This window comes from Anomaloglossus baeobatrachus, chromosome 2, assembly GCF_048569485.1.
Source record: "Anomaloglossus baeobatrachus isolate aAnoBae1 chromosome 2, aAnoBae1.hap1, whole genome shotgun sequence".
Taxonomy (NCBI): Eukaryota; Metazoa; Chordata; class Amphibia; order Anura; family Aromobatidae; genus Anomaloglossus; species Anomaloglossus baeobatrachus.
Window position 1 is genome coordinate 225733449 of NC_134354.1, and position 17118 is coordinate 225750566.

Consider the following 17118-nt stretch of genomic DNA (forward strand, 5'->3'; position numbering starts at 1 on the left):
GACAGACAAAGACAGATGGGGAAAGAGACAGACCTGGGAAAGAGACAGACCTGGGAAAGAGACAGACCTGGAAAAGAGACAGACGGGCAAAGAGACAGACCTGGAAAGAGACAGACAAGGAAAGAGACACAGAGATAGACAGAGACAGGCTGACAGGGAAAGAGACAGGCAGCAAAAGACACAGACAGACAAAGACAGATGGGTAAAGAGACAGACCTGGGAAAGAGACAGACCTGGGAAAGAGACAGACCTGGGAAAGAGACAAACGAGCAAATTCACAGATGGGCAAAGAGACAGACGGGCAAAGAGACAGACGGGGAAAGAGACAGATGGGGAAAGAGATACAGACAGACACAGATGGAGAGAGACAAACAGACAGAGATAGAGAGACAGACATACACACAGACAGACACAGAATAGAGAGAGACAGAGAGACTGATACATAGACAGACAGAGAGATAGACACAGACACAGACACAGACAGACACACAGAGACAGACAGGGAAAGAGACAGACAGAGACTGGGAGAGAGAAAGAGACAGTTACTATCCCAGGCAACGCTCGTGTACTACAGCTAGTAAATAAATAAAGCCAATTCTTCAACTGCTTTTGATTTGTTCATTTTGCCTCACACAGATTGTAGTTTGGCATGGCTCATATTTATCATGCTCTCTACGCTGAATGATTACCTGTAAATCTCCCGTCTGGTCTGTGGTCTGGTGGTGTCCATTTTTTACACTTCTTTTCAGACGTGCACAAAAATGCGGTCATCAACAGTTTTGTTCACCTTTTGAAAAGGCAGAAACTGCGAACAGAGGCCAAACAGAGTCTGGAGTAACTCTACTGCCTCATTAGTGAATTGATCCTTTGGGTGTTTCACCTGAATTATGTACAGGTATTTCAGAGATCTAGATGAAACCCTGTTTTAAGTGCTCAGCGTAGAGCACGGGATAATTGTGACCTCATACATAATGTTCTGTGCTCATATCGCCACCAAATTGCATTCATCTCAACCCACAAAAACACAAGTCCCCTCTCAGTTCCGTCATTTGTTTACAGAAATATACGGGGCTTCCACGTTACTGGTAATACAAAGGCTTTGGGAAAACACTATAGCTCCCCCCTTAATGTACAGAGGCCAAAGAGAGACCGGAGTAATTCTGCTGATTCTTTAATGAATGGATCTGTTGTGGGTTTCACGGAAGTCACACATTTCGGAGATGCAGATGCAAACCCTGATATAAGTGCTCAGCATAGAGCACAGGATAAACGTGAACTGATGAGTGGGAAATGTTATTTAACTCTCTGATTTAAGAGCATACAAATCCAAAGTTTGAAAATTGCAAAATTTTCAAACTTTTCACCAAATTTCCAATTTTTTTTTTCACAAATAAAAGCAAAAAATATCATCATAAATTTATCACCAACATGAAGTGCAATATGTCACTAAAAACAATCTCAAAATCACTAAGAATTCTAGAGTTATAACTTGTTCAAAGTAATACTGGTCAGAATTGAAAAAAATGGCCTGGTCAGGAAGGTTAAAATAGGCTGGGTGGTAAAGGGGTTAAAAGAATTAACAAAAGACTGACCATATACACAGCAATGCTGTTTTTACATTGCTGTGCATTATATTCATTTTTGGGGCAGCTTGGCACAATTATCCTTATGCCAGAATTCTTACATACCGTAGTTACATAGTTACATAGACCTAGGTCTTTTTTCAACCTAAGTAACCATCTAGTTCACCCTTCCTCCACCCGTTCTACATTTGATCACTAAGTCATTTATAACCAACAATGTTTTGTGTACTGAGGAAATCATCCAGCTTCTTAGTGTTCATGCAAAGACCAAGGTACAAAAACATTAAGATTTTTCTTTTCAACCAAAACATAAAAAAGTATTAATTCTTTCCTTAAGACTACAATCGCGTCAATGTATTTTTGGTCCACGTTAGCCCAAGTCCTAGTTCCCATGGGAGATTTTCCATCTGGACCTCAGGTCTATTTAGAAAAACATTGGTGCTTGATCTACTTTGGTCTGATTTACAGCCCGGAACTGTGCATAGAAATAGCAGCCAGCTCCCATACCCTCCCTGCATACACCAGCACATGCAACTTGTCACATACACAATCTGAATATGTGACAGGTCTGTAAAGTTCAGCGATTGTCTTAACTGAGACAAAGGTAGACAAAGAACTTGAGGAAATTGTTTTTAATGTTTTACAATTCCTGCCTACTTTTGGGGCTTGTTTTATGTGTCTTTTTTTGTGTCTCTTTTATAAATGAAGACAAGTAATTTATAAGAAAAATTCTTAAAACTCCAAAATGTTATACACAGTTTTACCCTTTCTCCCAATTTTGACATCTAAATTAAAAGGGATGTCCACTACTTGGACAACCCTCTCTCATTGTTTGCCTCTATAAAAAGAAATAGCTATACTCCCCTCCGGCGCAGACGCAGTTCCAGCGATGTCTAACATCGCGTTCCCGGGACACACGTGACATTGTTATGACATGTGATCCCCACGACCAATCAGCGACTGGCATCTGTCTCCCTGCCTTTGGACATTTAAGCAGGATGTGAGCGCTGTCCTGACTTCCTGCTAAAATGTCCGAAGGCAGGGTGAAGGAAACTGACACTGAATGATCGCGGGGCCCGGTTGTCATAACAATGTCACATCAGCCCCGGGAACGTGAATTTAGACATCGCTGTTACCGCGGCTGTGCAGGAGGTGAATATAGACTTATTTATTTATATGGAGGTAAACAAGGGGAATGAGAAAATAGTGGACAACCTCTTTAAGTGGCATTTACACAGGCTGACGATTGTTCATCAGGTCGAATTATCTTTTATGCAGCATAAAAGATCATTGCTCCCAGTGGTATATTCCTGTGTAAACAGGACTCACACTGCTGAGAACAAAGCAGCCTATGCATTGAGCAAATTAGAATAGATCGCAAAGTGCACATTGTTTGGTTTAGTCCACCTGTCAAACGACTGCCGATTGGTAAAAAGTTACCAACTGGCGGTGATATAGTTACCAACTGCCGGTTGGTTTATACCCATAGCATACATAACAATACTCTTAATGGAAGCCTGTCATTTGATTCATGCTGCCCAAAGAATCGCAGCCTGCCTACACATCACAGCCAGGTATATTATTCTCTGAAATGCTCCCGTGTTTCAGAGAACATATAGTTAGGAGATCAGGCCGGGGACCGTAGCCAGAAAGTAGAGCCTAGCATCTTTCTGAGGCTTTTTGATCTTCATGAGTGTTTTTTCTAGAGGGTTTTTGTGACATCTTTTTTAAAGGGAACCTGTCAGGTCAAAAAAGTGTTATACCCTACAAGCAGGAGCATGTGTGACTCTCGAGAGGAGAGGTAACAAGTCGTTGGAGGTGGCAGACGTTGGTCTGGGCCTGGTAGGAGCTGGAACCCCGGTCACAGGGGATCGTGTCAAGGGGCACGGAACTGCCGAGCAGGGAAGCCGGCGGCCTTGAGCCATCTCCAGTCAGGGGCCAGGGCACGACGGGGTACGTGAACCCTAGGTCGGGAAGTAGCTTCACGCATCTTGGTAATTTACCCGACGAGGGTGAAGACTTCATGATTCGTTGTCCACCAGCTCCAAAATCGGGGTACTAGCGCAACGAGGGGGATAGGACTTTCCCAATATACAGTCCAGAAAATCCCAAGCGTGAACCCTGAGAGCAAGCTCACTCTGTTAACCATACGGATGAGCAAGACCCGTTCAGTTTCAAGCTGAGAGGGACCAACTACAGACAGAGCCAAAAATATGAAGAAGAAATAGTCCCGCACCACTAAGACATTACCTTGCAGTGTAACGCACTTGCATGGAGCACAGCTCAGGCACTACACGATCCCGGCCGGGAGGTGCTCGTCCAGTTAGAGTGGTACATCCAGAGATAGTCCAGGAAAGGAAAAGACCGCACACGCCAACTATGCCAAACAATCTTCTTTATTCACAAAAGGTGCAGGGTTAAGAGCAGGAGAAGAGCTAGGTGCAGGCTCCTGACAAGGACGACGGCCTTTTTGCGTCTGATTACGCTTTGACTGGTCCAAATCAGACGCGAAACGGCCTTCGTCCTTGTCAGGAGCCTGCACCTAGCTCCTCTCCTGCTCTTAACCCTGCACATTTTGTGAATAAAGAAGATCGTTTGGCATAGTTGGAGTATGAGGTCTTTTCCTTTCCTGGACTGCCAACTACAGACAGAGGTGCCAAGGTCAAGGTCACAGGCTAACATGCAACACCATAGGGCACAGGATTCCAGTGTGCTCCCTCCCTGCTGCAGCGGTGCTAAGAATTCTGGTTTACAAGTTGTCCGTGTCAGTGTTATTGGACTGAGTGAGTACGCAGTGCCCCTTTCCTCTCCAACGGTGCTCCCCTCTCACCATCACCAAGCCCCAGGGCATCTCCCACCTACCTACGGAGGGGTTAAATATCTGGCCGCCATTCCACCGCCACCGGGTGCTCCCAACAGCAGCGGTTGTATTCCACCTTACCACACACCGTGGGCGGCGTCACGAACTGTAACCACAAAATCCCCTGTAAATACCCCCCTTTTAGTTCGATTGTCCGCGGACTGCATTTGGATCCGGAGACCCCTCGAACCACCGCGGATCCGGATCCAAGTAGCGGCCCGGCTGCTGGTACTGGGGCGGTACATGCGTATAACCCCAGAGTTTGGGTCATGCGCACTACTTCAGTTTGAAGCCAGGACGCGTACACCCGGCGTCATAGGGCACATGACCCAAACTTTTTTTTTTTTTTTGAGCCACCCCTGCCAACGTCACGGCAAATCTCAATAGGGGGGTCCTACTCTATATTCTGTATTTCATGTGCCATGCGGCCTCCTAAAGTTAAAAGCAGAACCATAATGGAGCACACATACCTGTAACCTGTATATATAACCGCTTCTATGTTGCAAAAGAGGCAATTGTGGATAGAGACCAGCCCAGGTCCCAGCATGTGGAGCAAGCTCTACACATACCAGGACTATATCAGAACTGACCCTCCCAGTGCCAGACTGCAACCATTGATAAAGGCGGACCAGATCCAAGATGGTGCTTAATTAGCATTGCCTGTGGAAAGGGGTGAGGTAACTGAATCTGAACAGCTACCAACAGGAGGAATATATTGCAAACCAAAATCAGGCGTGCATGGTATGGTGGTGACCAGCCACCAGAATTTGTAGCATAACTACGACCAAACAGAGAGAGAGGGGAGCCAGCACGATCTGAAATTGGCATGCATCATATAAAAAGTGAAAATTCCCAGATTTATTCCAACTGTACTATAATGAAAAAAATGAGATTTTTAGCAAATAATTGATCAATTTTTTAAGCCACCCCTGCTAACGTCACGGCAAATCTCAATAGGGGGGTCCTACACTATATTCTGTATTTCATGTGCCATGCGGCCTCCTAGATAAAGTTAAAATATTCATTAGCATGCTAGCACACTCATAGGGGCCAACAGAGGCCAACAGGGGTGTACTAACATGCTAATGGGGGCAACTGGCTGGGGAACTAACGCCCAGGGGACTAGTCCCCTCACTCATTAGCAAACAGTAAAAGATCTTTAGAAATACTTTTTCTAAAGATCCCTTTATCTATGCCAATGTATACAGGGACGGTTAGGCAAGGATTGACAAGATTAGCAATATGCACCCAGAACTGCTCGTGGTCATGGGTGCATATTAGACCTGACAGGTTCCTTTTAAAGGGGTATATATATATATGTCCTTGGTTATGAAGGGAGGGGTTAAAAAAAAAAGGTTCAGAAGCCTGGTCCGGTGCACAGCGAGGCGTTTTTCCATACAAGTCCTTAGAACGTTTTTTGAGAGGTTTTCGAAGCAGAATCTGCCTGAAAAAGATGAGTGCGCGTGGCCTTTGGATTGGAGCAATGAACAAAGTGAAGAGCGAAGATTTACAATAGAAATCAATAGGAAAACACAAGCTGGGGGGTTTTGTGTTTCCAGCTCTTTTTTGCATCCTCTACTGGAGCACAGCATCTAAGGCTAAGTTCACACATCCTGTGTTTTGCATCAGTCACAATCCGTCGCCTTGGGGAATTACGGTATCCTTCAAAATATTTTGCAGGAATCCTGTATTTCCCCATAGACTTCTATTAGCGACGGATTGCGACTGATGACCCTGCGTTGCATCTGCTGCGTCGCGGTCCGTCGTTTTTGACTGACCGCCGAGCGGGGAGCAACGCAGAATGTAACGTTTTTCGGGCCGTCAAAATTAACGCGCCGCGCAGGAATCCGTCGCCATCCGTCAAGCTTGTAATGCATGTCTATGGTGCTGGATTCCGTCGTAATCCGTCTTACAACGGAATCCAGCGCAGGATTCCGTCATGCTCTACTGAGCATGCCCAGCATGCTTGGCACGCCCACTGGGCTGTCCCAAACACAGACGGATCATGACTGATCCGTCAAAAAACGGACGCACAGCGGATGTAACGGACGCAACTGATCCGTTTTTTCACAGGATTCCTGTGAAAGGAATCCTGTGAAAAACACATCAGTTGCATCAGTTGACATCTTGAAAATGACTGATCCGTTGCTGACGGACCTGACGGATTGAAAACACAGGATGTGTGAACTTAGCCTAACTCTTATGTGTGATATTTCACTCTGAAGTGACTTTTTGCTCTAAAACGGTGCAAAAAAGGTGAAAGTGGAAAAATAACATCTTTAATTCTGTGCAAAACTCTTTAATGCCATTTTGAACAATTTAGTGCAAAAACAGTGAAAAATTCAAGAAAACCCCAGAGGTGATGAAGTGCAGGGCCATCTTCCATGCGCCGCCCGCTGTATATACTGGATATGGAGCTAGCACTGGGTGTCTAGGACAGGACCACAGCTGTGTGTAGGAAATGTACTGAACTTAAAGGGGTTTTCTCATCCCATGTTATGGATATTATGGAGAAGACTAGCATAGGCTGCAATACCGTATGTACAGTAAAGGCGGTCTGACTCCTCACAGGGCCTCAACTATCGCGAGAACGGTGAGGGGGGGGCATACACGTTTTCAGGCAGTAATGGCGGCTGCTGGGTTCGGTTGCCATGGCAACCAGGTTACAAGGCCGCGCTGCAGAGACGTCATATCACGTGACCCGGAAGTAAGCGGATCCGGGGCCGACGGTATGTGCCTGCGTTTGTATAATGTTGCTGGGATGTCACGGAATCCACGAGTGCCAGCTGTCTGCTCCCCTCCCAGCATGCCCTGCACGGGCAGGATGAGATTAGTTACTTAACAGCCGGCGCGCGTCTGTACGGAGTGCGGTGGGTGCCAATTCTCACCACTGGCGTTCCCGTAGCTGGGCTTTACCTCACCTTATACAGGAAGTTTTATCCACACGCAGCAGAGAAATGCCGCCTGGAAACGGCTCCAAGTGTGTTTGACACCCGGGAGCCGGATCCCACGGGCCCTCTTTCCTCTCCAGAGATGGCTGTATAGTAACAGCTGAATCCATCATTATCTGTTTGGGATCCATGCAATATTTTGGGAGGCGCCAAACGCCTTATTTTTCATGTTTATTTTAGATTGTATCCCTTCCTCCAGGAATCGGGGTCTTGCTCTGTGCCCACTTGTAAGAAGTCGTGTGATTGATCTGGAGACCCGCACTGATCTGCGATGATTAAAGGGCCAGCGCCAGTAATCAGCCAATACTACTCTGTCAATAAATAGATTCTTTGTTAGTCCTCATTGGTGACGGGGTGCTATTGTGGTGCGGGGGTCACATCCATGTTATTTGAATTCATTGTTAATGTTTAATTAATTTTTTTTTTTTTTATATAGAATGCCAGTAATCTACACAAGGTCCCACAACAATCCCAGCTCTGCTACATAAGTCTAAGCACGTAGGCACATTAGAAAACATGAGTGCCTGCTGTGACTTCAGGCAGAAACTGACTGAGCCGCAGCTGTGAGCACTGTCACTCAGTTTATCTGCTGTCATAACAAAGGCTATGTGCGCACGTGTGCGTATTGCATGCAGTTACGCTGCGATCTGCACCGCAGCGTAACTGCATGCGTCCTGCGTCCCCTGCACAGTCTATGGAGATTGTGCAGGAACCGTGCGCACGTGGCGTATTAGAATGTAGCGATTCGGCTGCTGCCCGAATCGCTGCCTTCTAAGAAGTGACATGTCACTTCTTTCGTGCGGTTTGCATGCTGTCTATAGGGAGAGGCAGCATGCAGAGCGCACGTTCTCTGCCGGCACCATGCGCTTCAGAACGGAGCTTTTCGGCTGCGCTCTGAAGCGCACCTTTTATGTGCGGTGCAGAGCGCACACGTGCGCACATAGCCTAAAGGTTCTCACAGTATCCCACGTGTGACTGCAGGTGAACTGACCTCAGTGACCTCATGTCAGGTGAACTCATTCAGTTTAACCCCTTCACGACCATGGACGGATATATCCGTCATGGAGCTTGTCCCGCTAAACCCTGCCCCCTGCTGCGGGCAGGCGGCGTTGATTGATCGGCACACATAGCTGTTTTCAACAGCTGACATGTGTGCCTACATGTTACGAGTGGAATCGCATTCCACCCATAACATTAACCCCTTACATCTCGCTGCCAAAGTCTGGCAGCGAGATGTATATACGCGCGGTGAAGATTTTCACTTACCGTCGCCCCCACCGGAAGTCACGTGAGTGATCACGTAACTTTCGGTGGTTGCCATCGTAGCACAGGGTCATGTGATGACGCCTGCAGCTATGACGTTTCACTTTCGTTTTCACCCGGCCCGGAGGCCAGGGCAGCAGGAAGTGACCGTATCTGCTGTTTACAGCTGTGTAGCTGTGATCAGCAGATAGATAAGAGCGATCGGATTGCTGATCCCTATAGCCCCCTAGGGGGACTAGTAAAATAAAAAAAAGTAAAAAGTTTTAAAAAATAAAAAAAACAACAAAAACCTAAAAGTTCAAATCACCCCCCTTTCCCCCCATTGAAAATTAAAGGGTTAAAAAATAAATAAATATACACATTTGTTATCGCCGCGTTCAGAAATGCCCGATCTATCAAAATATAAAATCAATTATTCTGATTGGTAAACGGCATAGTGGCAAAAAAATTCCAAACACCAAAATTACGTTTTTTGGTCCCCGCAAGTTTTACGCAAAATGCAATAACAGGCGATCAAAACGTAGCATCTGCGCAAAAATGGTACCATTAGAAACGTCAGCTTGAGACGCAAAAAATAAGCCGTCACTGAGCCATAGATCCCAAAAAATGAGAACTCTACGGGTTTCGAAAAATGGCACAAAACGTACGCCACTTTTATTGGACAAGCTTGTGAATTTTTTTTTAACCCCTTAGATACAAGTAAACCTATACATGTTTGGTGTCTACAAACTCACACCGACCTGAGGCATCATACCCACACATCAGTTTTACCATATAGTGAAAACTGTGAATAAAACATCCCAAAAACTATTGTGCCATCACACTTTTTTTGCAGTTTTTCCACACTTTTTTTTTGCTGCTTTCCAGTACACCGTATGGTAAAACTTATGGTTTCATTTAAAAGTACAACTTGTCCCGCAAAAAACAAGCCCTCATATGGCAAGATTGACGGAAAAATAAAAAAGTTACGGCTCTCGGAAGAAGGGGAGCAAAAAACAAAAACGCAAAAATGGAAAGTGCCCCGGGGCTGAAGGGGTTAATGAGACCTGCATATTCTGGCAGAAAACCGCATTTTTTTTTTTTTGCCAAGAGATGCAGATACGGTGCTGAAATTCATACACCAAATTCCTTCACCAATACTGCATCTCGTAGCAAAAAACACATCAACACACAATGTGGTTTTTGTTTGGCAGAAGATGCAGATTTGGTGTAGAAATTTCAGCACCAAATCTGCATCTCTTGGCAAAGAAATGCACAAAAACAGTTTTGATGCCGTTTTGGTGCGTTTTTCTGCCAGGAAATGCAAATTTGGTGCATAAATCTGGTGCAGACATTTCAGCACCAAAGTTGCATTTCCTGGCATGACTCTGCATCGAAACTGTGTCAAAACCGCTTTTGTGTGTTTTTTTGTTTTGTTTTTTTGCCAGAAGATGCAGATTTGTTATATAAATTTCAGCACCAAATCTGCATTTAGAGGCAGAAAAAGAACCCAGTTTTTTTCCCCAGGAGATGCAGGTCTGATTGAATTCGGTTCACCTGATGTGAGGTCACAGAGTTCAATCAGTTTACCTGATGTGAGGTCACAGAGTTCAATCAGTTCACCTGCGGTCACAGGTGGGGGAACCGTGGGAACCCTCCACTTTTGATCACAGTTAAACTCAGTAACGTCACTGCTCACACCTGTGGCCCAGTCACTCTCTGCCTGAAGCCGCAGCGGGCGGTCACGTTCTGTAATGTGCCAGCGCGCTGCGACTTTAGTATGTAGCAGAGCCGGGATCATCGTGTGACCTCGTGTGGATTTCGGCGGACATGAGGGTTTGGGGTTAATAAATTGGAGAAAGAGGTTGGGTTTTTTATATTTTACTTCAAATAAAGGATTTTTTTGGTGTTTTTTCTTTTCACTTACGGTATTAGTAATGCAGGGTGGGTCTCATGGATCCCTCCCCAATACTAATCTAGGGCTTAGTGGCAGCTGTGAGCTGTAATTAACTCCTTATATCACCCCACTTGCCACCCGCACCAGGGCAATCGGGATGAGCCTGGTAAAGTCCAAAGGATGCGACAGTTCTGGGCGGCTGCATGCTGCTATTTTTAGCTTTAGCAATAACCATAGGCCTCCCCAGCCTAAGTATACCATCCCACAGCTGTCGGGCTTTATCATGGCTGGGTATCAAAAAAGGGAGAGACTGGACGCAGTTTTTTGTAAATAATTTATTTAAAACCCAAACATCTGCGTGTTCGCCCATCTCCACGTGTGTATTTTACCTGTGGATTTTCTGCAGCTAATACAAGTTTATGGGGAAATTATGCACAGAAGATTTGTGTTCCCCCAAGAGAAATTGACATGCTGCGGATTGGAAAAACGCTCCACAGAGCAGTTTACGCAGCATAAAAAAGACTCACAGTCTACATGACATTTCTATTAATCCCATCTACTGTGCTTGTAACACAACGTTTTGGATGCAGTGTAAATATAGAGCAGCAAAAAGTTGAGTAAAACTGATTGTGTGAACGAACCCTTAGGCTATGTGCGCACGTGTGAGTAATTCATGCAGTTACGCTGCGCTTTGTAGCGCAGCGTAACTGCATGCGTCCTGCGTCCCCTGCACAGTCTATGGAGATTGTGCAGGGGCCGTGCGCACGTGGCGTCTTAGAGCGCAGCGCTTCGGCTGCTGCCGAAGCGCTGCGTTCAAGAAGTGACATGTCACTTCTTCCGTGCGCTTTGCCGGCAGCTCCTGCTCTGTCTATGGCAGGAGCTGCAGGCAGAGCGCACGTTCTCGCCGGCACCATGCGCTTCAGAACGGAGCTTTTCAGCTGCGCTCTGAAGCGCAAGTCCAAACAAACCCTATATTTCCCCGAGCAGACTTAGCTTTGAATATATTGCAGAGAAACTGCTGAAGTGGAGATCACTTGATAACTTTACAGGTGGATGGATGCCTGAGTCTTGTGCAAATGCTGATTGGGCTTTTGCTTCATGTTTAACCTTATATTTCTGGGGCATGATTTGTGGCGCTTACTTACATATATTGATCCTCCTGTCCTTAGTACAGCTTTTCTTACAGTTCTCCTATCCACAATATGGCTACTGATGGAAGAACATGTGACCAGACCTGTTCGTCTGCTCTTCCAGGTCACAAGCCTGGCACACAGGAAAGCTGCTTCTCCATTAGAGGGGGCTGATGAACAGATCTGCCCACACGATCCTCCACCAGCGGCCATTCTGAGGACATGACAGCTGTGTGAGGATGCCTGTACTAACTAACAATGTCAGGAAAGGACCTGAAATACCTATATTAATAAGTGCCCCAAAATCACTTTTCCGACACAATTGTTCATCTACAGATAAACTGAACAAAAAGCCCTTTAGAGGTTTAATTTTCCAATTACAAGCCGCCAGCGAGTGATGCCAGCGTTGACTGGATGCAGCAGTCATGTGCTGGCAGCTTGTAAACAAAGACCCCTGTACTGGACAGTTCCTTTAACTCCTTCCCGACCGGCCGATTTTTCGCTTTCCGTTTTTTTTTTCGCCATTCTTTTTCTGAGAGACGTAACTTTTTTATTTTTTAGTCAATATGGTCATGTGAGGGCTCATTTTTTGCGGAACAAGCTGTACTTTTAAATGAAACCATCAGTTTTACCATATAGTGTACTGGAAAACGGCAAAAAAATTCCAAATGCAGAAAAATTGCAAAAAAAGTGCAATAGCACTATTGTTTTTGAGATATTTTATTCACTGTGTTCACTATATGGTAAAACTGATGTGTGGGTGTGATGCCTCAGGTCAGTGCGAGTTCGTAGACACCAAACATGTATAGGTTTACTTTTATATAAGGGGTTAAAAAAAATCGGACAAACGTAGGTTTGTCCGAAAAAAGTGGCGCATGTTTTACGCCATATTCCGTGACCCGTAGCGTTCTCATTTTCCGGGATCTATGGCTCAGTAATGGCTTATTTTTTGCGTCTCGAGCTGACGTTTTTAACAGTACCATTTTTGCGCAGATGCTACGTTTTGATCGCCTCTTATTGCATTTTGCGCAAAAGTTGTGGCGACAAAAAAACCCATCGTTTTGGCGTTTGGAATTTTTTTGTCGCTACGCCGTATACTGATCAGATTAATTGATTTTATATTTTGATAGATCGGGCGTTTCTGAACGCGGCGATACCTAATGTGTGTATATTTTTTATTTTGTTAACCCTTTAATTTTCAATGGGGGGTGATTTGAACATTTAGGTTTTTTGTTTTTTTTTTTTATTTTTTAAAACTTTTTTTTAACTTTTTTTTTTTATTTTACTAGTCCCCTTAGGGGGCTATTGCGATCAGCAGTCCGATCGCTCTGCACTATCTGCAGATCACAGCTACATAGCTGTAAACAGCAGATACGCTCACTTTCTTTTTCACTGTGCCGCGGGCACAGCGAAAGTGAAAGCAATTCATGTGTAGTACAGGAGTCATCACATGACCCTGTGCTACCATGACAACTACCGGAAGTCACCTGATCGCGTCACGTGACTTCCGGTATCGGGCGGTAAGTAAAAGTTTGACAGCGCCATTTAAGGGGTTAAACGGCATGAGCAGATAACGATTCTGCTCGTTCCAAGCAGGCACACATCTCAGCTGTGAAAATCAGCTGAGATGTGCGCCGATCGCAGCATGCTGCCGCCGGCAGACCGCGGGCAGTAACGTTATGACCGCTAGGACGTAATTTTACTGCGGTCGTTAAGGGGTTAAACATTAAGACAAGTATAGAAAACTAGCTGTACTACCCGGCTTCGTCCGGGTTAATAACTGTTGTTAACAAAATAGAATGTATTAACAGAAATGTATTCTGCACACAAAAGCCATAAAGCAAATAGATAGCAATGTAATTATTAAAAGGCAAAAACTAAGCTAATAGAAGCATTTCACAACATATATTTCAACACCACAGATATTCCACACAGATTTAACTAAATTGGCCAAGTAATGTGCTCCGTCTGTCTCTTTCCCCATCTATCTCTTTCCCCATCTGCCTGTCTCTGTCTTTTTGTCTGTCTCTATCTCTCTGTTTCTTTCCCCATCTGTCTCTTTCTAGGTCTGTCTTTCCCAGGTCTGTCTCTTTCTAGGTCTGTTTCTTTCCCCGTCTCTTTGTCTGTGTCTTTTCCTGTCTATCTGTCTCTTTCCTTGTCTGTCTGTATTTCCCCGTCTGTCTCTATCAAGGTCTGTTTCTTTCCCCGTCTGTCAAGGTCTGTGTCATTCCCCATCTATCTTTGTCTGTCTCTCTGGTTGTCTCCTCCTTCCCTGTCTGCCTGTCTCTGTCTGCATGTCCGTCTGTCTCTTTCCAGGTCTGTCTCTTTCCAGGTCTGTCTCTTTCCAGGTCTGTCTCTTTCCAGGTCTGTCTCTTTCCAGGTCTGTCTCTTTCCAGGTCTGTCTCTTTCCAGGTCTGTCTCTTTCCAGGTCTGTCTCTTTCCAGGTCTGTCTCTTTCCAGGTCTGTCTCTTTCCAGGTCTGTATTCGTCTCCCCACTGACATCTTATTACCTCACATATAAGCTTCTTATACTATGAATGTCTTTTGTTCCTATAGCAACCAATCACAGCTATAAACTAATAACCTGTAGTTCCAGGCTCCATTTACTTTTTTTGGAGAGTAACTGGAAAGCGCGGGGTTACATTTTCCTGTCAAAACATAGTTACGATGTTCCCTGGGTCACATGAGGCGTCTGTGCAAAATTTCATGACTGTAAATGCGACGGTGCGGACACACTTTTCGTTTCACTTTTTCCCCATTATGTAGATAGGGGCAAAATTGATTGGTAAATTGGAATGCGCGGGGTTAAAATTTCGCCTCACAATATAGCCTATGACGCTCTCGGGGTCCAGACGTGTGAGTGTGCATAATTTTGTGGCTGTAGCTGCGACGGTGCAGATGCTAATCCCGGACATACACACATACGTATACATACATACACACATTCAGCTTTATATATTAGATGAATTTTCATAGAATGTATTGATATAAAATCTATGAGGCTTTTTTTTCCTTTGATTTGAGGTTACATCTGTACCTAGAGTATGATAATTAAACATGTTCTGTTTTCTCAAATGATTCAGTTGTTTTCTTGATGAATAGTTTCCCGACAAGGTATTTCACAATCCAAACTGCATACATTATTAATTAGATCACTTAGACCTGATGAAGCTGGTGTACTTTGAAAATCTTTCCAAATAGGGCTGTATTTTGACAGTTTTTTTCCCTTTAATATCGAAATGAGCATATTATGCGTCCAGTTTTCTTATAAAATAGTTACTTAAAAAATGATTATTTCTATATCAGGATTATACAGCCAGGCTGATGTGGATTGTCATAGTAAGTACACTGGCCTCATCAGCACTAACAAACACACTGACCGGCGGCACTATACGACCACCGATCAGTAAACGGTTACTGATCAGCAGTCCTTTGTTTATACAGGTAGACCAAAGCCAATGATGCACCCTGAGCGATGTTTGCTAGGTCGCTCAGTGCACATAGGCTGCCGAAGTTCTTTGCGGCATGAATCCTGTTCACTCACGATGACATGACACTGAGAACAATGTATTTTTTTTTTATGCTACATAAAAGATAATCTCTCTTGATGGACTGGCTCCCTGTTTACACAGCAAGATAATTGTGAACGAGTGGTTTTAACAACATTGATTCGCGATCATGCAGTGTAAATGCCTGTTAAAGGGGTGGTCCGAAACTAAATTTTATTTTCCTCCTAAAAATGTATCTAATGTCATAATCTAATCCAGTGACGGGTGACACTGTTCTTTACTTACAATGTGCAATGACTGTGTTCTCTCCTACTACCATCTCGTCACTTCTGATTAGAGCCAGCAAGGGAGTGCACTGTCACTGTGCACTGACAAGAACAGAATCTACTGAGCATCTGTTGGAATTGACAACTGACGCATAGATGAGCCTAGCCCATTAAACAGATGCAACTGGTTACCCTTCGTTTCAAGGAGGGAGGAAGATGCTACAGCCCCTGCTCCCTGATGACAACTCTGAGTTTCCCAGCATGCACTATGGTCAAAAAGGAAATGGTAGAAAAAAAAGAAAAGCAATTACTTAGAGTAGTGATGTAAGGATAGGATATTTTTAATTAAAGTAGAAAAAAAATATTAGATTATGACAATAATTTAGGAGGAAAATGAAATTTAGTTTCGGATCATCCCTTTAAGATTTCTTTTTATAAGTATTCAGTTTGTATTGTGGTATCTGGCGATGGATCTGCCTTCGTGTAACTCAGTTTGTATTGTGGTATGTGGTGATGGATCTGCTTTGATGTAACACTAATAATATAAATGTGGTCATGTGTCATGTCTGAATAATTGCGTCATCCATGATTATTCTATTTTTCTAGACTAAATGACCCTGCCAAGGAACACCAGCTCCCAGTACATCTCTGATGTCGCTCATCGTAGACCTTCACTCTGCTGCGAAGCGTCATCTTAAAGGATGCAAAAGGTCGTTTGCTCTGAGACTTGCTGCTGAAATCCTGGCAGTGGATTGTGGCCTCAAGCAATGCTTCCTTTATGACTTGGGTGCAGAGGATGTCCTGAAAATCCAGAGATATGTTATCGAGCTTCATCAGATTGGTTTAATAGTAGGGCCATTACACATTCTTAGCATAGCAGAAACGGTGCTTATCATTAATGTGCCCAGGGCGGTCTCTTACTTGGCGAAGCTTATAGACAGTGGTGAGTTACATGTAATTGATGTTTCTGCTACACTCAAGCATCCCAGAATGTGTGCTCAAGATCGTCTTCTGACCATACAGTCCCAACTTTCAGACCTCCTGACACATTTAACATCTTACCGGAGTGATCTTCCAGGATCCATATCTATAGCAGACCTCCCTTGTCCTGAATGGAATCTCTGCACCATATTTGGTTTCCTCCTACGTTACCCCGCCGTCTACTGGTTTGACACTGCTAAGAACTTTGAGAATTGTTTGCCTTTTACACCACTGAAGCGTGTCACTGTAGAGACTACATGTTGTAAAATAGGACTCGATAAACTGCAGGTTTATTCTTTCACTGTTCCAGAGTCTGTATACCAAACTCTGCAGCCGCTCCTACAGGCCTGGACCGAGAGTTTACAGCACACGTTCAATGGACAATGTTACTTTACAGGCCTTGAAATTATTATCGAAACCGTGACACTACCAGCTGTCGCTCTCTGACGGAACAGCATTAGAGACTAAAGGTCCCCACACATCCGCATCTTTGTGTAGTTCCGTGCACTGTAACACTATATATTTTTAATGTCTATGTTGTATGTCTATCATTTTTTGCATCTAATCTTAAATAAAAACTTTCTATTCATAATATGTGGAATTACTCCAGTCTTTTTCTTGAAAACAAAGGTCCCCATACATGTTGGCTGAACTCACTGCTATCAATGTGTTTGGCCCACAGATGACATAGGAGGGAGA

General features: G+C 44.4%; 1 protein-coding gene across 2 annotated transcripts; it reads left to right on the forward strand.

The window, feature by feature from the left end:
• The first annotated feature begins 7102 nt into the window (after window positions 1–7102).
• Window positions 7103–16993, forward strand: C2H1orf74 (chromosome 2 C1orf74 homolog). Of its 2 annotated transcripts, none has more exons than XM_075333656.1 (2): window positions 7103–7172; window positions 16045–16993. In XM_075333656.1, exon 2 carries the CDS (start codon window positions 16090–16092, stop codon window positions 16864–16866), a length of 777 nt encoding a protein of 258 aa, XP_075189771.1. In that variant the 5' UTR covers window positions 7103–7172; window positions 16045–16089; the 3' UTR covers window positions 16867–16993. The 2 variants fall into 2 exon arrangements, with proteins under 2 accessions (XP_075189771.1, XP_075189772.1); XM_075333657.1 differs by lacking the exon at window positions 7103–7172 and adding an exon at window positions 7201–7313.
• Window positions 16994–17118: the final 125 nt, after the last annotated feature.